This window comes from Staurois parvus, unplaced genomic scaffold (genome assembly GCF_062004578.1).
Source record: "Staurois parvus isolate SC_StPar_1 unplaced genomic scaffold, SC_StPar_1.0 ptg000113l, whole genome shotgun sequence".
NCBI lineage: Eukaryota > Metazoa > Chordata > Amphibia > Anura > Ranidae > Staurois > Staurois parvus.
The window spans coordinates 1,077,672-1,099,648 of record NW_028317909.1 but is presented as its reverse complement, the minus strand read 5'-3'; the positions used below and the strand labels follow the sequence as shown (position 1 = coordinate 1,099,648).

The 21,977-nt window shown below is 40.6% G+C and overlaps 1 protein-coding gene across 3 annotated transcripts in view; it reads right to left on the bottom strand.

The window, feature by feature from the left end:
• The window catches only part of ASB18 (ankyrin repeat and SOCS box containing 18), a 111,082-nt gene that overhangs the window by 65,020 nt on the left and 24,085 nt on the right, over window positions 1–21,977 (bottom strand). For 2 of the 3 annotated variants that reach the window (XM_089671667.1, XM_089671668.1), the window contains exons 4-5: window positions 16,305–16,418; window positions 8,581–8,677 (exon numbers count right to left, since the gene is read on the bottom strand). In XM_089671667.1, the coding sequence (XP_089527793.1) occupies window positions 8,581–8,677; window positions 16,305–16,418 (211 nt within the window). Of the gene's footprint in view, window positions 1–7,874; window positions 8,678–16,304; window positions 16,419–21,977 lie in introns of those variants that run through there. The other variant, XM_089671669.1, reaches the window with a different exon arrangement.

Below are 21,977 nucleotides of genomic sequence, written 5' to 3'. Positions count from 1 at the left end.
TCCTCCATGCCGGGCAGGACAGACTCAGGACCACTTCACAGCTGGTAGGCTCCAGGCAAACTTCAGGGCATAGTTCTCTCCAGCAGCAGCTCCTCAGGCCTCAGCCCGAGGCAAGAGAGCAAGCACATGGCCCACCCCAAATATATATGCCCTCTCCCAGAATGCACCAGTGGCCATCGAACCTCCTACCAGGCTGTCTGGAAGAAATATAAATATTCATAACTGAGTCTAGTTGCGCAATCGCATACTATGTCCTGTGGTACAATTGACACCTACTGGCAACAGTGACCATCTGAGCCAACTACAGCTCAGCCAAAAACTAGATTTGCATAGTACCCCCGTTTATGAAAAAGGGGCTAGATATACTAACCTAGGTGGATGCAGCATCTGTCCCCCGCCAGCTCTAAGTGTGAGAACTCAGCAATCACGTGACCGCTGATCACAGATGGTGTGAGCAGAGAGCGGTGACTGTCAGTCATTGCTGTCTGAACTGCCCCCCCCCCACGTTCACTGGAGCGCTGGGCTGTGGAGGGGGAGGAAGCTGCTGGCTCAGGCTCTCAGTGGATCGCTGAGAGGCTGAGCCAGGTGCCGCTCCAGATTCTGGGATGGATCCCAACTTTAAAGTCAGGATCTTTCCCTAGCCTGGACAGACTGACTGACGTCTAGTGAGTGACAGCTGAAAATGGGTCACAGGCGTGCAGAAGGAACTGCACTCCTTTTGATCCACAGGAGACGTATAGCCAAAAGAGATTTGGCTGTACTTCTCCTTTTACAAATTTGGCTACACCCTGAGTTCAGCAATCTACTTTTAGGGGCTTCATATTCAGTAGGGCTTCAAATACCTGTATTTTCCTTTTTGTGACATTTCTCCACTTTTTAAAAAAAAAAATCTTGCTGATTGCTGTAGATTTGTTAATACATTAGGTCCTGGTGTGCACAGAAAATTGGTGTCTGGTATCACCCTACCTTGATTGTAAATGCCACTCATATGTAAAATTGTAGAAAACCAAAAGAAGTCCTTAAAAACATGACACTTAAAATACAAAACAGGACATCATGGAAACTCAAGAGAATCTGTGTTCAACTCACTAAAGTCACTTTAGATCTGAAACCAGTAACCAGTGTAACTAAAGGCAAAACTTTTTTTTTATCCATTTTGGATAGAGTAAGAGAGGGTTAAAACCCCTTCCGTTTTCTGTCACCAGAACTAGTATCCCCTTTGGAAGATCTCCCCTCTATTGCTGTTGTAATACTCAAATGTCAACGCAACATTTGGGATTTTCTTTTATACTTTCACTTTTGGGGATACCAGTAAACAGGACAAACAGAGAGAGTAAATCTCCCTAAGAAGAGCACAGACAGCAATAAAAACCTGATAGGTGTTCTAACCCCTCTCCACTCCAAAACTAACAAAAAAAGTCTGCCTTTAGTTACACTTATTATTATTATTATACAGTATTTATATAGCGCCAACAGTTTGCTCAGCGCTGTACATTATAATGGGAGACAGTACACGAGACAGTACAGTAACAATACAATACAATACACGAGAGGGGTTCGAGGGCCCTGCTCCTTGGAGCTTACAATCTAGGAGGGAGGGGACTTTAAGCTAGCCATACACTATGCAAATTTGAACCAGATCCTATGAATTGGTCAAAATATTATTTGAGGGTGGCCCTGACATCCTTCAATTTAAAAATGAAAGAAGTGGATGGAAAATGTTTAGCCAGACAGTAGCTGCATCCAGTTAGATGCAGTCGCTGTTCAGTAGGCACAGCTATTTATTGATTTATTCACCCACTTCTCGATTGCTTGTTAGGCACTTTATTTAGGTTGAGACTTACAGCGCAGCACTATTTATTTATTGTTGTGATTTGCTTTTTAAGTGGCGGAACACTTTTAGTGCTTGCAGCTTTAGTACAGTTATATTTTTTTGTGTGGCAGCACATGAGACTCCTTCCTTTATTTATACGCTATACAATCTGATTGTACAATCTCTCCTATAGCATTACCAAAGCTATATAATCGGAGGACACACCTATCTCCTAGATTGCAAGCTCCAAGGAGCAGGGCCCTCCTAACCCTCTAGTATTGAACTGTATTGTTGCTGTATTGTCTCCCATTATATTGTAAAGCGCTGAGCAAACTGTTGGCGCTATATAAATCCTGTATAATAATAATCTATCCAATCACTCTGAATACAATCCAGGCTCTTGCACTACATAGTTGATGGTAGATCTAAAGGAGATTGTACAATCAGTTTTTATAGTGTATGGTGAGCTTTCAAGACTTCCAGGGACACACTTCTCTTGTTTTCAGTACTACAACTCTGCTCCCCATGAGCAATCACTCGTCTCCTGAACATTCTGTTAAATGAACAATCTATGCATGAAGAAGGTACAAAACAATTGATGGCTGTGTATAGAGGGAGAAGCTCACTGACATTGTCTGCATTGGAAAAGCATGTAACTGCAAAGGTGGGTGGGAGCAATCTCCTGGAGGGGGAGGATAGGTACAGGGTGTGTGTTAATGAGGTCAGCTGGTGAACTATTTCCTCGTAATGTTTTTTCTGTCCCAAATACCAAATTTCAGAATCGGTTATGGAGGAGTTTTCTTCAGGAGACTGAAAGCTGAGGTAAGGTCTGCCCTTCTATACAGAAAAAGTATAGCCCGTAGCACAAAAAAAAATATAGCGAAGGGCTAGCATGACTGGGGCAACAGGGGAATCAGGGTAGAGATAGGGTTAATGTAAAATAGTGAAGTAGGGAGGTACTTACTGTAATTGGTGGTTCAAAAGGAGAGGAGGGGCTGCAAGGAGGGTTTTTCTAGGCGGGTTAGTAATTTCCGGACATCCGGAGAAGAACGTCCCACCCTACTGCCCCTTGTATTGCCTCCAGTTTCCTTGGTTGGTTTTAGCAGTGTGGCGGTTGGAGTCTTTGAAGGCATTTTAAATTCCGCTCTGACTGTCATATTAAAGTGTTACTAAACCCACACCAGTAATATCAGTCATACCTGCAGTAAAGCATGCCTGTTATACTCACTGTGGAACCTAAGGGGTTAATCCTCTGCATTGTGTAAAAAAGGCTGTGTGATCCTTTCTTCTCTGCACTCCTCTTGTTGGAATGTCCACCTGATACAGACTGAATCCGTAGTCACATGCACATGCTCAGTTTGATGTGTATTGCTAGGGAGATTTTTTTTTTTCTTGGGAGGGTGTATGTGATCATCACAGGGCAATCAGCACTCTCCAGACAGAGGTCAGGGGTTTCATATCCTCCTAGAGCAGAAAGAAAACTCTTCCTACAAGCTTTAACAAGTGCTCTGCTGAAGTCACAAGACTGCTCTAATTGTTGATGAGAAAATGTATTTAGCAGTTTATATTTACTAAAATAATTGCAGTTCCATGTTCTGTGTGCTGTGGGAGACCAGACAGCGTGAATGCAGGGTCTAGGGTTTAGTAACACTTTAAGGACCCATCTAAGGTATGGAGTCCCCAGTGGAATGCCAGTTAATGGTGGGTTAACTGGTGAGTTGAGCTGAGAGGTATCTGCAGAGAGTTGGGTTTGTCCCCGAGCCGGTGTGGTGTGGCTGGTGACCGTGTAAGCAGTTATGCAGGTACAAAAGTGGATGTTTGATATTTTGTGCCTCCAAAGATCAGCAGCCTTAGGTCGATGTTACTGTTATCATTAAGATTGTTTCTATTTTAAGGAATCTTTGTTAGATATGGTTATTTGTTAATAAATGGCCACTGTGGCTAATTGTTCTCCACAAAAATGGTGTTGTGGTATTTATTAGTTAAGTCGGGGTCAAGGGTTTGGGGCAACATAGCGGTCACTATTACATGGGCACGATGACATCTGTTGTGTCTTAGTCAAGCATTTTCTTTTCTGCAACAGCGGAACATTAATAGTATATTGGTACCTAGCCTTTAAGTTGTGCCTTGTATATCTGCCTAGATTCCAGCTTTGCATTTTGATGTCACAGGTATTCCAGTGTACAGTTGCTCTCTTATAACAAGTCATATATTTAAAGTGGACCTCCACTCCCAAAAAGCACTTTCCATCTCCATCTTCAACTCCCCTAATATTAAACAAAATCTTAAAACTAAATTTATTTGGTTTGCTTTTTTCTTGCTCCTGCTTCCTCCCATCACAATTATCACCTAGTTAGAAATGATGTGTACACCACTCCAGGGGTCTCCTGGGATATCCATGTCAGATATCCCAGGAGGCATCAGCCTACAGACAGCTGCTGGTTGAAAGCAGGCATTGCATTATCAGGGGCCAGTTGCAAGACAGTAGAGGCAGAGGTAGAAGTAAATTACACATTTATTATTTAGCACCAAAAATGTATGCATTGCTTTACATATACCATACATTCACATCAGTGCCTGCACTCAAGGAGCTTACAATCTAAGGTCCCTGCCCACATATATACATACTAGGAGCAATTTAGACAGGAACCCAGTGAAATACCAGCATGTCTTTGGTGGGTCAGAAGAAATACACACAAACACAGTAAGAATATACAAACTCTGGGATTTGAACTGGAGACCTCAGCGATGCCAGACAGAAGGAATGGTCACTGTGCCACTTTCAGTGGTCTCCTTTCATATAAATTAGGCTAAATTTACATTTGCAGTTGGGATTGGGGGGAGTTGAGCCTTGTTTTTACCACTCGCCTTTTAAGCTGCAAAGGCAGCTAGAAGAGGTTGTATACTGCTGCGGCTGTGATGCATTGTGGCATGGCAAGTATTATGCCCCCTGTTGTCTTTTGCAGGCAGTACCACCTGCCAAGTGTGACCCATGCAACTGTGGGCCTTTAGGGGTTAAAACAGGCAGTAGGTAGGCAACATATCGCCTCCTCAAGGCCTTTCAAATGCCCTCTGAAAAGTGATCTATCACAGATTGCTTTTCAGAAGGCAACACTTATGAAAATAAACCCTTACTGTTTTTATTTCCCCTGTATAACTTTTAACCACTAGGAGACCGTCCACAGTACATATACTGCGGCAAAGCGGCCCCTGTGCTCAGGATCATGTTTATAAACGTCATCCTGATTTTGGGGTAGGTGGCACTGATCGCGGCAGCAGGTGTCAATCACTGGGTCCCGGCCGGTGATTACCCACCGGAGCCCGACGATTGCCGGCACACACTGACAGGGAGCACAGCTGCATTGTTTTCAATGGAGCTCTCCTCCCTGTCAGTTTTCAGCACACTGTTCCAGATTGCTGAGTTCAGCTTCCTGGATCAGTGTGTTACAGTGAAGTACACACCCCAGCCCCCTAGTCAAACACTCCTCTCACACAGTTAACCCTCTGATTGCCCTTTAATGTTAACCCCTTCCTCCCCAGTGCCATTAGTACAGTGTCAGTGCTTTTTTTTTTGCACTGATCACTGTGTTGGTGTCACTGGGATGTCAGTGACCCCACGTCAGTTCCCCCCAGTGTCAGAATGTCCACTGCAGTCCCACCATAAGTCGCTGATCGGCGCCATAAGTTGCTGATTGCCGCTATTATTAGTATATTAAAAAAAAATCCAGTATCTATACCACCATTTGTAAACACTATAACTTTCACATAAACCAATTAATTTACACGTATTGGGATTTATTTTAGCAAAGACATGTCACAGAACACATTTTGGTTGAAATTTATGACGAAATTTGATTTTTAAATTTTTTTACTGGACATGTTTTATAGCAAAAAGTCCAAAATACTATTTTTTTTCTCAAAATTGTTAGCCTTTTTTTATAGTGCAAAAAATAAAAAACACAGGCGATCAAATACCACGAAAAGAAAGCTCAATTAGTGGGGAAAAATTACGTAAATTTTACTTGGGTGCAGTGTTGCATGACCGCACAGTTGTCAGTTAAAGTAACGCAACGCCATAACACAAACCGCTTCTGTAACCACTTCCTGATCGCCCTATAGTAGAATTACTGCTACAGGGCGGCACGGGTGCGCAAAATCACACACATATATATATACGTGATTCACGCTCCCGTGGTTTTGCACTCCCCTCCCAGATAGCATCAGATTGCCCGTCAGTGCACCAGGAATCACATTTAACCCCTTGATTGCCAGGAACACGCTTATACACAATAAACCTCCATTGCTAGTATAGTGTCTGAATGGATCAATATCTTTGGTCAGATCAGCATACCACCGTTCACATTAGTATAGCGTCCCCAAAAATGTAGCGTTAGCGGGATCAGCTTTGTCGCCATTGCATGGGGCATGAGCAGTTTTAAAGCATGTCATGTTTGTTATCTATTTACTCGGCATACAATCATCTTTTATAGTTTACCAAATAATTGGCCAATATATTGTGTTTTTGTGCATTAAAGTAAAAAAAGTGTATTTTTTAAAAAAAATTGCGTTTGAAAAATTGCTGCGCGAATACTATGTGACTTAAAAAATTGCAGCACCCACCATTTTATTCACTAGGGTGTTTGCTTTAAAAATATATATAATGTTTGGGGTTTAAATTATTTTCCTAGCAAAAAATACTGAAAAACTGAAAAAACACCCCCCCAAAATGACCATTTTTTGGAAAGTAGACACCCCAAACTATTTGCTGAGAGGCATGTTGAATCAATAGAAAATTTAATTTTTTTACCACAAGTTTTTGGAAAATGACAAAAAAAATTTTGATTTATTGCTCACACATGCCATGGGTATATGTGGAATTACTCCTCAAAATACATTCTGCTACTTCTCCCGAGTATGGGGGTACCACATGTGAGAGACTTTTTGGCAGTCTAGCCAAATATAGGACCCCAAAATCGAATAAGCACCTTCAGGCTTTTAAAGGGCTTTATTTCCTCATTATACTTCCTGACTACCTATCACAGTTTCAGAGGCCCTGAAATGCCAGGATAGCACCAAATGACCACTTTTTGGAAAGTAGACACCCCAAGGAATTTGATAAGAAGCATGGTGAGTATTTTGCAGATCTCGTTTGTTGCCACAAGTTTTTGGAAAATGAAGAAAAAAAACAAAAACATATTTTTTCTTTTCTTTTTTTATATTTAAAAACCTTGTGAGAAAAAATTAGATCTGCAAAATACTCACCATGTCTCTTTTTAAATTCCTTAGGGTGTCTACTTTCCAAAAAGGGGTCATTTTGGGGGGGGGGGGGCTTGGTGCTATCCTGGCATTTCAGGGCCTTCGAAACTGTGATAGGTAGTGAGGAAGTGAAATGAGGAAGTTACACACCTTCAGGCTTTCAAAGTGGTCATTGGATTTCAGGCTCCTGTATGTGGCTAGGCTCCCAAAAAGCCTCACACATGTGGTATCCCCATACTCGGTAGAAGTAGCAGAATGTATTTTGTGGTGTAATTCCACATATACCCATGGCTTGTGCAAGAAATATATCATTTAAATGACAACTTTGTGTAAAAAAACCAAACAAAAAATGTTTTTGTCATTTTCCAGAAACTTGTGGAAAAAAATAAATCTTTCATGGACTCCATATTCTTCTCAGCAGATAGCTTAGGGTGTCTACTTTCCGAAAAGGGGTCATTTGTTGGTGTTAGTATTGCCCTGGTATTTTAGCACCAATTTGATGGGCAGTCAGAAAGTAAAAGCTGTGTAAATTCCATTATCTATACCATAGTTTGTAGACGCTATAACTTTCACACAAAGCAATAAATATACACTTCTTGGGATTTTTGTAACCCAAAACATGTAGCAGAATACATTTTGGCCTAAATTTATGACAAAATTGTATTTTTTTAAAAATATTTTTTATGACAGAAATGAGAAAATATCGTTTTTTAAAAAAAAAAACAATTTTGCAAAACTTTTTTTGTTTATAGGGCCAAAAATAAAAAGCGCACATGTGATCAAATACCACCAAAAGAAAGCTCTATTTATGTGAAAAAAGTACATGAATTTTATTTATTTATGTACTGTATTGCAAGACCGTGCAATTGTCAGTTAAATTAGTGCAGTGCTGTATAGCAAAAAGATGGCGTAAATTGCAGTATCTATATCATAGTTTGTAGACACTATAACGTTCACGCAAAGCAATCAATATACACTTATTAGGTTTTTTTTAACCAAAAACATGTAGCAAAATACATTTTGGCCTAAATTTATAACTAACTTTGAGTTTACTATATATTTTTTTATAGCTGAAAGTAAAAAATATAGTTTTTCTTCAAAATTTTCGGTCTTTTTGTTTTTATAGCACGAAACATAAAAAGCGCACAAGTGATCAAATACCACCAAAAGAAAGCTCTATTTGTGTGAGAAAAAGGACATAAATTTTGTTTGGGTACAGCATTGCATGACCACGTAATAATCAGTTGAATTAGTGCAGCATCGAGTAGCAAAAAGAGGCCTGGTCAGGAAGGGGGGTAGGGGGTCGGGGTAAATCCTCTGGAGGGCAAGTGGTTAAAAATTGCTGTAAAAATATTAGAAGCAGGAAACAGACGATCTTTAAAAAAGAAGTAAAAAAATTTAGAAATGTGTGATAAATTAGAGCAGACAGCCACTCTGCTCAGCGATAAGCAGCAGATAGTCTTTTATGACTGGTGGGACTGGTAATAAAGGAATGAAAAGGTAACACTGACTGCCAAAATGTTTTCGCAGAGAAAATCGGCACAAGTGCTGCAGGGAGCGGACACTTCCAGACAGATTGAAGAACGCCGTGTAGAAGGCATGGTGCGTCTAGAGAAAGAGAGAGACAACATGGAAACTGAATTATCTGACAAGACAGGTGTATTGTATCAGGTCTCATGTATGGTGACAAGTATCACAAAACATATGGCTGTTTCATTTATAAAAAAAACTCATTTTTGCTTGAGTAACAAAAGAGAATTTTTTTTTTTTTATCTTTCAGGCTTGCTCTCACATTGTATACTGAGCTGTGTTGATCTGTGTTGATCAGTGCAAGAACACATAGAATATATTGTACAGTGCAAGAACACATAGAATATATTGTACAGTGCAAGAACACATAGAACATACTGTATTTATTTTCTATGTTTTCCTGTTCACGCCATACAGGTGCCTTGTGTAAAAAAAGGACATCTGCAATGCCAAACATGCTACGACACACTGTTGTGTATAGAGCTGAATGAAATGTTGGTTTGCTAACTTTCAATAAAGTTTAAAATACTAAGGAAAAAAAATGCAAACACTGTGATGCTTAATTTGGTCCCGTTCGCATCTTGCGATTTGGAATTGCAGGCAGAATTACTGTGATCCCAAATCGTGCCAGAACACACAAGGTGCTTTTGGGTGCCATTATTCCTTAATGGAACCAAAACGTGATTCTGTTGTGATCTCACGTGATCACCACGTTTGTAGCCTAAAACGGATCATGAGTTCCTTTTCAGGTTAACACATGCGCATAGGACAGCCAATGTTTCTGTATATACGGTCCATTGCCATTCTTTGTGAAATGGTATAATACAGGTCAACATGACCACAGCACACCACATCACACATACTAGGCCCATAGGTTGGAAAAAAGGATTAAAGTGAATATAAAGGTAATTTTTTTTATTTTTTGTAAAATAACAAACTTGCCTTTACTGTGTGCAGTGGTTTTGCACAGAACAGACTGGATCCTCCTCTTCTCAGGTCCCCTGCAGGCTCTCCTGGCTCCTCCTGTCTGTCGGGTGCCCCCATAGCAAGCAGTGTGCTATGGGGGTAGCCGCTGCTCCATGTGCCCATTCATGCACGGAGCTTCGGCTTGGCCTTGCCTCCTCTCTCTTCTCATTGGCTGACTGGCTGTGATTGACAGCAGCAGAAACCAATAGCTCCCGCTTGCTATCTCAGCCAATGAGGAGGAGGAGAGCCAGGACAGCTGAGGCTGTCATTCACATCGCTGGATCGCAATGAGGCTCAGGTAAGTATTGAGGGGGCAGGGGGCACTGCTGCACTAAGAAGGTTTTATATCTCCATTCATTGAATGCATGAAGATAAAAAACCTTCAGCCTTTCCAACAACTTTAAGGGTTTCCTTAATGCAGCACATGTTCATGTATATGTGTTATCGCACTGAAAGGAGTAGCCATTAGTCCAAAACATTGGTTTATAGGTTTGAGATACCAATGCTGGTTGTGTTAGGCGCAGGGTTATGGAAAACAAAGTGGTAAAAAAAACCTTTCCTAAACTTAACTTGAAATGTATCTCTACGGGGTTTTCTATTTATTTTTGGATAGAGTAGGGAAGGGTAGATATTCTGTCAACTTGCATTGCTGTCTTGGGGAGATTCACCTCACTATTTGTCCTGGTGACCATTGTCATCAAAGCAGAAAGCTATGGGAAATACAAAATGCTAGAGATGTCCCCAAAACAAAAGGTAAGGAGAAATCTCCCTATGGGGAAACTTGTTCCGCAGACAACTGTCTAAGGCTGGCCATAGATAACTAATGGTGAGTGGAGGAATCCTCCTCACTGTGCTATTGCATTCTGACAATGGGAGTCCTCTGCTGCCAGAATACACTGATTAGTGGCTGCATCTGCGGATCAAGAAAAATATTCCAACAAGCCTGTTTGACAGAAGTTGATCATTAGAGTGAATGAAATTCAGTTGGTCCCTGCTGAATGGGCCAAATTTCAAACCATCTATGGCTAGCATATGAGAATTTATTTCTCTTTGGAAGCCTTCCACTAACGTCCTGTTTCATCTCTGGGACAGGAAGTGATAGTAAATTTTTGCAATAGTACACAGACAACAAAAATTTTTTTCTGGAAGGGATTTTAACCCTTCCCTACTCTCCCCTCCAAGACTAAAAAAATAGGCTTTAAACATACTATAATCCTTTGGCTAATCCTAACATCTCACCTAAACCCTAAAACTCTAACTATCCCATAAAATAACTCTTTAAACCTATCATCCCCTTAAGAGTCATCATACATATTACAATCTGACTGTACAATCATTGTTCAATGAAGTTTACATTTACCAAAACTATGTAATACATCCCCTGGAAAAAAGTATGGAATCCCCATTGTTGGAAAACGTTCATTCAATTGTGTAAAAAAACAATCACAGACATGCCTCAAACCGATTTTCATTTAACCGTGTCCCCGCCGCCCTATAGCAGATATACTGCTACAGGGTGGCAAGGGTGTGCAAAATCACATATATATACGTGATTTTGCATTTCAGGGTTGGGGGCGTGCGCGCGGCCCGTCATCCGAGGCCATGGCTGTCAATCACCGGGTCCCAGCTTGCAATTACCTGCTGGCGCCCGGAGATTACCGAGCATCTCCGACAGGGAGGAAGACTGTTTTGTTTACTAACAGTCTTCCTCCCTGTTGGCTCAGGCACACTGCTCTGGATGACTGTGCACAGTACAGCCATTCTGATCAGTGTGCTTACAGTGAAGCACCCCCCCGCCCCCTAGTAAAACACTCCCTACACATAGTTTACCCTTTGATCACCCCTCATATTAACCCCTTCCTGTCCAGTGCCATTAGTACAGTGTCAGTGCTTTTTTTTTAGCACTGATCACTGTATTGGTGTCACTGGGGAAGTCAGTTCCCCCCAGTGTCAGAATGTTCCCTGCAGTCCCACTAAGAGTCACTAGTAGAAAAAAAAATCCCAGTATCTATACCGCCATTTGTAAACGCCATAACTTTCATGTAATCCAATTAAATTACACTTATTGGGATTTTTATTTAGCAAAGATGTCGCAGAATACATTTTGTCATAAATTTATGACAAAATTTGATTTGTAAATTTTTTTTACCAGACATGTTTAATAGCAAAAGTCCAAAATATTGTTTTTTTCTTAAAATTGTCGGTCTTTTTTTTTTCATAGCGCAAAAAATAAAAACCGCACAGGTGATCAAACAGCACTCAAAGAAAGCTCAATTTATGGGAAAGAAAGGACGTAAATTTATTTTGGGTGCAGCGTTGCATGACTGCGCAATTGTCAGTTAAATTAACGCAACGCCGTAACATAACAAATGGCCTGGTCAGGAAGGGGGGTAAATCCTCTGGAGGGCAAGTGGTTAACATTCCAACCTTCTGGCATTAGGAAAAACGTAAAAAATAAAATAAGAAAAAAAACTGTAGTCAACTGTAGTTGCAACTGTTTTTGCAGATCAAGCAGAGGAAAAAAATATGAAATCACTCAATTCTGAGAAAATATTATGAAATCACCATGTACTTTGCAGTACTAAAACAAACATCTGCATCAGATTCCATCTGCTAATTAGTCTGCAGTTAAAAAAGATTGCTTGCACACCTTGGTGAGCTGTTGCACCAAGTTGATTGACATGAATCATGGCTCCAACACGAGAGATGGCAGTTAAAACACATAAGAGGATTATAAAACTTCTTTAAGAAGGTAAATCATCACAGAATGTTGCGAAAGATGTTGGCTGTTCCCAGTCAGCTGTGTCTAAAATCTGGACCAAGTAAAAATCAAATGGGAAGGTTGTAAAAGGGAAATGTACTGGTAGACCAAGGAAGGCATCAAAGCGTCAAGATAGAAAACTTAACCGCTTACCCGCCTCCATATACCAGATATACTGCTACTTGGTGGCACAGGTGTGCAAAATCCGTATATATATGTGATTTTGCATTTCTGGGCAGGGGACAAGCACAAGCCACATTCGCGCCCTACCCACGCCACCATTCGCGGCCGCAAATGTCAATCACCGGGTCCTGGCCGGTGAGTACCTGCCAGCGCCCGGTGATTACCGGCAATCGCCGACGGGGAGGAAGACTGTTTTGTTTACAAACAGTCTTCCTCTCTGTCAGCTTGGGCACACTGCTCGGGATGGCTGCTTGGGATAGCTGTGCGCCCAGTGATTGCCGACAATCACCGATGGGGAGGAAGACTGTTTTGTTTGCAAACAGTCTTCCTCCCTGTCAGCTAGGGCACACTGCTCGGGATGGCTGTGCACGGCACAGCCATCCTGATCAGTGTGCTTACAGTGAAGCACCCCCCCCCCCCGCCCACTAGTAAAACACAGTTAACCCTTTGATCGCCCCTCACATTAACCCCTTCCTGCCCAGTGTCATTAGTACACTGTCAGTGCTGTTTTTTTAGCTCTGATACTGTATTGGTGTCACTGGGGATGTCAGTGACACCAAGTTAGTTCCCCCCCAGTGTCAGAATGCCCACCCCAGTCCCATTAAAAGTCACTGATAGCTGCCATTACTAGTAGGAAAAAAAAAATTCCAGTATATATACCGCCATTTGTAAATGCTATAACTTTCACATAAACCAAATAATTTACATGTATTGGGATTTTACTTAGCAAAGACATGTAGCAGAATACATCTTGGCCTAAATATATGACGAAATTTGATTTTTTAAATTTTTTTACTGGACATTTTAATAGCAAAAAGTCCAAAATATTGTTTTTTTCTCAAAATTGTCAGGGTTTTTTGCTTATAGCGCAAAAAATAAAAACCGCAAAGCCAATCAAATATCACTGAAAGAAAGCTCAATTTGTGGGAAAAAAAGGACATAAATTTCATCTGGGTGCGACGTTGCATGACTGCGCAATTGTCAGTTAAATTAATGCAGCGCCGTAACGCAAAAAATGGCCTGGTCAGGAAGGAGGGTACATCCTCAGGAGGGCAAGTGGTTAAAGCAATATGCCTTGAAAACAGAAAATGCACAACAAAACAAATGGGCAGAAACTGGAGTCAATGTCTGTGACCGAACTGTAAGACATCGCCTAAAATGAAATGGGATTTACATACAGAAAAGCCAAATGAAAACCATCATTAACGCCTAAACAGAAAAGAAAAGGTTACGGTGGGCTAAAGAAAAGCAATCATGGACTGTTAATGACTGGATGAAATCAGTGATGAATCACGAATCTGCATTGGGCAGGGTGATGATGCTGGAACTTTTGTTTTTTTATACATTTTTTTTGTTTTTTATAATTTCCAATGAAATGTATAAATGCCTGAAGAAAACATACAAATTTCCATAATCATTGATGATATGGGGTGCATGTCAGGATAAGGCACGGGGGAGATGACAGTCATTAAATCTTCAATAAAGTTTATATTGAGATTTTGGACACTTTTCTTATTCCATCAATTGAGAGGATGTTTGGTGATGATGGCATCAATTTTCAGGATGATAATGCATCTTGCCATAGGGCAAAAGCCATGAAAACTTTTCTTAAGGCTTAGTTCACATCTGTGCGGGTGGTGCCGCTGCAGATCCGCACAAAAATCTGTGCACCCACACCACCCACACAGAAGAATGCGGACCCACGGGCGGGTGCAATTAGTTCTAATGGCACACCGCCAGAACTGGAAAACGCAACCGTACTGGGAACTAAGGTTCCCATGCGGACTGCAGTTTCAGAAGAAGTGCAGGGACTTCTTTGCTGCATGTCACAGGGCACGGGAGTCCAGTCAAATGAATGGGCTCTCGTGCCCGTGCAAAATGCTGCCCGCACAGCCGCATATATATGAACCAGGGGTCAAGAAAGACATCTAATATCAATGGCATGGCCTGAAAATAGTCCAGACATCAATCCAATGGGAAATCTATGGTGGAAATGAAAGAAAAAGGTCCATGACAAGGCTCCAGCCAGCAAAGCTGATCTGGCAACTGCAATAAGAGAAAGTTGGATTTGGATTGATCAGGAAAATACTGTTTGTCGATAGTTAAATCCATGCCTCAGAGAATTCAAGCTGTTATAAAAGCCAGAGGTGGTGCAACAAAGTACTAGTGGTGTACTGTAGTGTTTCTTTCATGATTCCATCATATTTTCCTCAGAATTGAGTGATTCCATATTTTTTTCCTCTGCTTGATCTGCAAAAACAGTTGCAACTGACTACAGTTTTCTTTCTTTTTACATTTTTTTAAAGCCAGAAGGTTGGAATGTTAAATGAAAATAGTTTTGAGGCATGTCTGTGATTAGTTTTTTTTCTACACAATTAAACAATTGAATGAACATTTTCTAACAGTGATGATTCCATTCTTTTTGCCAAGGGTTGTATGAGGACTCTAATCTATCCAATCAATTTGTATATAATCAGGCAGGCACTTGCACTACATGATTGTTAAAAGATCCAAAGAGATTGTACAATCACACTGTAGAATTTGTGTTCCGCTTAAAACCTAAAGTGTTATTAAACCTACAACAATAAAATCAGTCTGTATATGCAGTAAAGCATGCTTGTTATACTCCCTGTGGAATCTAGGGGGCAGGGGAGGACTGTCCATTTAGCAACTTGGGCACTGCCCTAGGGCCTGGGGTCAGTAGGGGGCCCCATGAGATGCTCCTGGTACCTTTCATAGGCTTTTTTGGGTGTGGTTTGAGTGTGGGCGAGGACACAGGGGCCTCATGATTTCCTATTGCCCGGGGTCCCCATGAGTTGTCAGTCCACCCCTGCTTTTACGCATGGCGTAAAAAGGATGTTTGATCCTGTCTTGACTGATCCTCCCCTTCTTCTACTGTCCCCAATATATCTCCTGATAGAACAGATGCTTGGGGGTAAGCTGCACATGCTCAGTTTGGGGTGTATTGCTAAAAAGTTGGGGTTTTTTTTGGGAGGGTGCATGTGATCAGCACAGGGCCAATCAGCACTGTCCAATCAGCACTGTCCTCTCAAACAGAGGGTCAGGGGTCATGCAGCCCTATGGGGGAGAATGAAAACTCCTCCTACAAACTTTAACCAGTGCTCTGCTGGACACTGACTGTTCTAACTGCTGATTAGAAAAGGTATTTAGCAGTTTACATTTACTAAAATAATTGCATTTCCATGTTGTGTGTACTGTGGGAGACCAGATATAGTGAATGCAGGGTCGTGGGTTTAGTAAGACTTTAAAGCAGAACTAAAGACAGCTGTATTCACCTTCCATCCAGTGGTCCCTGTTCCTTGCTGGCACCAGCATCTTTTTCTGTTTTTTTTGCCATCTTCATTGGTGTGGGGTGACGTCACTCCATGAGGCTGTCATTCCTGTACACAGGGATTGGGCCGGCTGCTGAAGGTTGAGCTGCACATGTGCAGCTTAGTTTACATGCCTGGCATTGCTGAGGGCAGACGGGGGGGGGGGGGGGGGGCGCTGTTGTCAATTGGTCAGATTGCATTGCGAAAAGAAGCAGTAACGCACAATCCCGGTGTAGCACTGCAGAGCCAGAAACAGAGCCTGAGTGTGTAATGAGAGAATATAGATGCCTCCATTTACATATATAATAACGTAGTATACAGGAGGTTCCTCTACATTCCTACAAATAGGGGACTGAGATAGTGGCTAATGGGGACCAGATAGAAATCTCCTTTAAATGTATGCGAGTCCCATCAGACAGAAGAACACAAACTGGGGCATGGTTTACACACTAGAGAGTCTCACCTGGAAGACATTGTCTGGAATATCCTTTCTCCATTTGCTGTAGATTTGCAGGCTTAAGTATGAATTGTAAAGCAGAGAAATGACCTCAGGGAGTCCAGAACAACATTGCAGCACCTGTCCAACACAAATCAATATTATGTCACTGATATGTCTGCCATACAAATGAACTGCCAATACTGTATCTGCCATGATACCATACAGTGCAGTGTATAGATCATGGAATTGTTGTCTTGAGCATGAAAGCATATAAGCAGGAAATATAAGTAAGTATAATTTTCATGATTGAAATATGGGGGCTGCCATTGCTGGACTCCTGAAAATGCTGGTTGTACCTGGCCTTAAAGAGTCACTGAACCAAACAAAATGAACCAAAAAGTCAGAGACAATCAATTTTTCGAAGAGTACTGCTGCCAAATCATTAGAATAACAGCCAGGCATAAGTTTAACTATTTGCAGACTTTGGGCGTGCTACACACGCCCCCCAAAAAAACCCCCATCATTGTACATGGGGCGTGTGTAGCACAACCAGTCTCTCTGCCCTGCTTCCAGGACCCGTTCCTCCAAATATACAGTAATTGCAGGCTGTGAATAATTACAGCCAGCTTTACTGTATACTCAGAAAAGAGGTCGGCAGCTCTAACTGTAAAAAACGCAGTCTGAATCAATTATAAACAACAGTGATCCAGATCGGGATCATAGAAACATACAAAGTAACATATTGATTCATTTTTATCTTTGTGTTCATTTCTCTGCAGATCAAAGGGATGAATTTAGATCTGCAAATAATGTCAGTAACACCCCGGTGACATGGATCCTGACTTTGAAAACATGCGACTTCATTGTAAGTGTCATTGTGATTTGAGGTGTGATTTGCAAGACATCTGATACAGATGTCTATGCAATCGCACCAAAAGTAGTGCAAGTCAGGACCTTCCCAATATGACTGCTGAAATTGCGGACAATTGGGTGTGACTTGGCATGCAATTTGCAAGTCGCAAGTCACACCCAGTGCGAACGGGGTCTTAAAGCTATCTGACAATAAAAAAAGTTGTTTTAACCACTTCCTGTCTGGCCTATGTATATAAACGGCCAGACGGGAGCAATGCAGGGGCGGGTGACCATTTATAAACGTCCTCCCCGCTTCCCTGCTTGTGCGCGCTCCCTGGGAATGCTCAGCACCGCGATCCGGTGCCCGCTGTGTCCGGAAAACCGATTGCTGTACGGGACCTCTGTGTGAGATCCCGATCATGTGATCACTGATTGGCCAATAATACAAAAAAAAATTAAAAATGTACAAAGCTTTTTTGAAAAATTATAATTTTTATTTATAAACTAATTTGGGTTATTTTTTTAAAAAGATAACTGAATAAATTTTGCCCAAGATTTATGAAGAAAGATTATTTATTTGCAAAATTTTATAAGAAAAACACTTTTTAAAAAAATATTTGGACTTTTTCATTTATATAGCAAAAAAAATAAAAATCTCAGTGGTGAATAAATACCACCAAAATAAACTTTTATCTGTCCCAAAAAAATGCAGAAAAATTCATATGGGTACAGTGTTGCATGACCGCGCAATTCAAAATGTGATAGCAATGAAAGCTGAAAATTGGCCTAGACAGGAAGGGGGTGAAAGTGTCCAGACTTGAAGTGGTTAAAATAATCTGTTTAAGCCTTTAGTTTACTCTAATCTGCCCTATTAACTCCTTAGTCTCCTTCTCTCTTCAAGTATTATTTTCGTGTTAATTTTTTGGTTTGTTTCTTTTTTATTAACAAATATTGTTTAAACTCTTTTGTTTTTGTTTTGTTTGCTAATATTTTTACACATTTAACATATATTTACACATCCCCCATTTAAAAAAGCGTAACATTGAAAAAAAAAAAACACTTTATTTCATTTGTAAATAACTTTGCAATGCTTTGTACCAGAATCATAATTTTAGTTTCATCTTAAATGGCACAAACTACAGAATAAAATGCATGCACTTTATGTGCAGTAACACTATTTATTTTTAAACTAACATTATGCAAAAAAAGGTAAAAAGTGTTTTTGTTTCATTGCATTTATTGTCTAAGGATTGCGAAAAATAAATATTTGGCGTAAGACAATATCATAAAAAGAAAGCCCTGTTTGTCTTTAAAAAACTAATATATATTATTTTTTTTTAACTTGTTATCTTTAGTTATTGCTGAACAAACAGGTCCATAGCAAAAATTTTAAAATTGCTCTGGCCCATAAGGGGTGAACAGGTGTGAGAGGTGAAGTGGTTACAGTCACTGTACTCCAGTGTCTTCGAAAACAGATCCATTTATTAAACAAACGATCAAAGCACATCTTCGCCCAGATACATGCTCTGAGGTCAGAGTCACACTTCCATAGTGTGTTAAGGGGCATGTTACCATGTATGTAAGCACACTGTGTAGTAGGTTTCGTCACAGTAAGACCTGTGAAAATGTGGAATAGACTCCCTCAAGAGTTGGTTCTGGCCAGCTCAGTGGATTGCTTTAAAAAAGGATTGGATTCTTTCTTAGATACACAGAATATAACTGGATACTAACATTTATAGGTAAAGTTGATCCAGGGAATATCCGATTGCCTCTCGGTGGATCAGGAAGGAAATTTTTCCTCTGCAGGAGCAAATTGGATCATGCTTTGCTGGATTTTTTGCCTTCCTCTGGATCAACTGTGGGTATAGGATTCTATCTTTTTTTTTTGGTTTAACTGGGTGGACTTTTGTCTTTTTTCAGCCAGACTAACTATGTAACTGTACAGGGACAGAACGGCAGGAAATGTAAAAATGTGAAAAAGTGACATTCACTAAATACACTAAAATCACATAGTAAAACGTTACTGTTTCAAACCATTTCACATACATTTTGTCCCGAGTGCCCTGCCTGCATTTTTACCGTTCTTTCTGCCTGGAAACTGAGAAATGTCCATGGCGTCCAAAAAGTGTCCCTTTAGGTCAAAAGCGGTTTTAGAGCAGCTAGAGAACAGCGATAGTGAATCAGAACTACTTGCAGAATTGAGTGATAATGGTTTGTGGGGAAATTTGTCATCAGACACTGAAAACGATTTTGCAACTTTGCTCAGTGATGTGCGAACTTGGCGCTATATTTCAAATTTAAATTTTTTGGTTTGATTATATTATTGAATGAAATTTATTATTATATTATTATTTTTTATGATTATTTATTAAATATGATTTAGGATTTCGTGTTTCAAATTTTAACATACCTGGGATGTTTACTAGACTCTTGTTCGGACAGATTTCAGTGAGTTATTCCTAAAATTTACAAGCCTACAATAAAAAAACTACATATTTTCATGCAAAAAAATGTACCGCTTTGAGCACAGAAATACTGACATAATCAGACTGCTAGGGAGGCTACGTTGAATGGCACCCTATGCAACTGTGTTGTAGTGTGTCACAGCATTACAAACGAGGTCCACACATGATTTTATGCCTGTTAGGGTGAATTGGCAGTCCAGTCATTTGAATGGGCTGCCTTAATGCAATGTAAGTTAACATGCAACATGACGCACCTTAAGGCAATGCAAAGCAGAAAATAGGCCCTTAAGCATGTAACCCTATTGCAGGATTTAATCCCTGAGATAACAGTCAGGCAGTTAGCAACCTCAGAAGGAGAAATCATTAGTGGCAGCCTACATCTCTCATGACAGGTTTGACCTAATAGTCTTGATGCCCATACAACTGCACAACCATGTCACTTGGATGTTCAATAAACTAAAAAGTAATTTTAGTGGTGCTGACGTCTGAAGAATTTTGTGATTCTGCGTTTATACCTGGTCCATGACACTGGATATTGTGTATTTGGAAATTTTAAAAAAGAGGCTTCAAAGAGGCCTCCCTATAAATGTAGATGTTGACCAAGGCTCTTCTTTTGGTGTAATTTGCTCCTTATTTTTTCTGCCCAGTTCATAAAAGGTCATTCACTACTTTCTTGTAGTGTGTCTACTAACACATTTTCCACTTTGCCAGCTGACGTCATGCAAAGATTTTCACATAGCATGCTATATTCATAAAGTGGCTTAGATTTGAGTGTGGTGTAAACAAGGCGCTGTAATATGCACAGTATGTTGTATGTCCGTTTATGCTGGAGATTCTCTAGACTTACAGGCCTAATTTCCTGAAAATTAGTACACACTTTCTTGAAAATGCACTACTTTTCCTTGCGCAATTTTCTGCACACAACAGTTCAGACAGGTTGGACACTTTTAACCACTTGAGCTCTGGAATATTTTACCCCTTCATGACCAGGCCATTTTTTACTATTCAGCACTGCACTATTTTAACTGGTAATTAGCAGTCATGCAATGCCATACCCAAACAAAATGTATATAGTTTTTTTCACACAAATAGAACTTTCTTTTGGTGGTATTTGATCACCGCTTGTTCTTCTATATATTTATATATATATATATAAAAGACAGAAAATTAAAAAACAAAAACAATGTCTTTTTACTTTCTGCTATAAAACATATCCAATACATTTTTTTTAAAAATCATATTTTTTCCTATATCTTGGCCAAAATGTATTCTGTTACATGTTTTTGATAAAAGTTCCAACCGGTGTATATTGATTGAGTTATAGCGTCTAAAACTATGGTAATTTTAAATTTTTTATACTACTAATGGCGGCGATCAGTGACTTATAATGAGACTGTGATAGTGCGGCAGGCAATCTGACATTAACTGATGCTGGGGAGAACTGAATAACTACCACTGACATCACCAGTGACATTATTACAATGATCAGTGATAATACCTTACATTGTCACTGTACTAATGACACTGGTTGGGAAGGGGTTAATATCTATGGTGATCAAGGGTTTAAATATGTGCCTAACTATGTGTAATGTGTGTCAAGTGTGCTGCTTTTACTACAAGATCTCACAGTGAACCTGACAGATGATTCTCTCTGTACAGAGCTCTGTGTTGTTTACCAACACAGAGGTATGTGCTCTGGTTTTACATGGCCAATCAGCAGGTCCCAGGCAGGAATCATTGGCTGGGACTTGCTGTGTACAATCACATCGGGTGCTGAGTGGGGAGCACATGTGTGTGCCCTAAACCTGCAAGTAGGCAGCGATGTAAAGGTACGCTGCTTTGCCTACAGCGGCTGCTTTCTCACAGTACATTGCGGGCGGTTGGTCACCAAGTGGTTTAAAAAGAATATGGCAGTTTTCATAATACACCAAATTTAATTTGGATTTTAAAGGTTTGGAGTAATCAACTTGTCAGACTTGTTCTGAACGATAATGCACAGAAATAAACTATGAGGCAGGGGCTGACTGACAACTCATGGGGCCACCAGGCAATAGGGGATCATGGGGTCCCCGTATCCTCGCCCACACCCAAAAAAGCCTATGAAAAAGCCAATGAAACGTACCAGGGGCATCTCATGGGGCCCCTTACTGACCCTGGGCCCTCGGGCAGTGCCCGAGTGTTCGAATGGTCAGTCCGCCCCTGCTATGAGGTGAATGTATATCTGTATAGACACTTTATAATTAGGCTTAATTGTCTAAACCGGCCTTTCTCAACCTTTCTTTTCCCAGAGGAATTCCTAAAAATTTTTTCCAGTCTCCAGGAATCCCTGGTTTAACCAGTTCATTGGAGGTCAGTGAAAAAAATCCTAAATTGGCGGTGA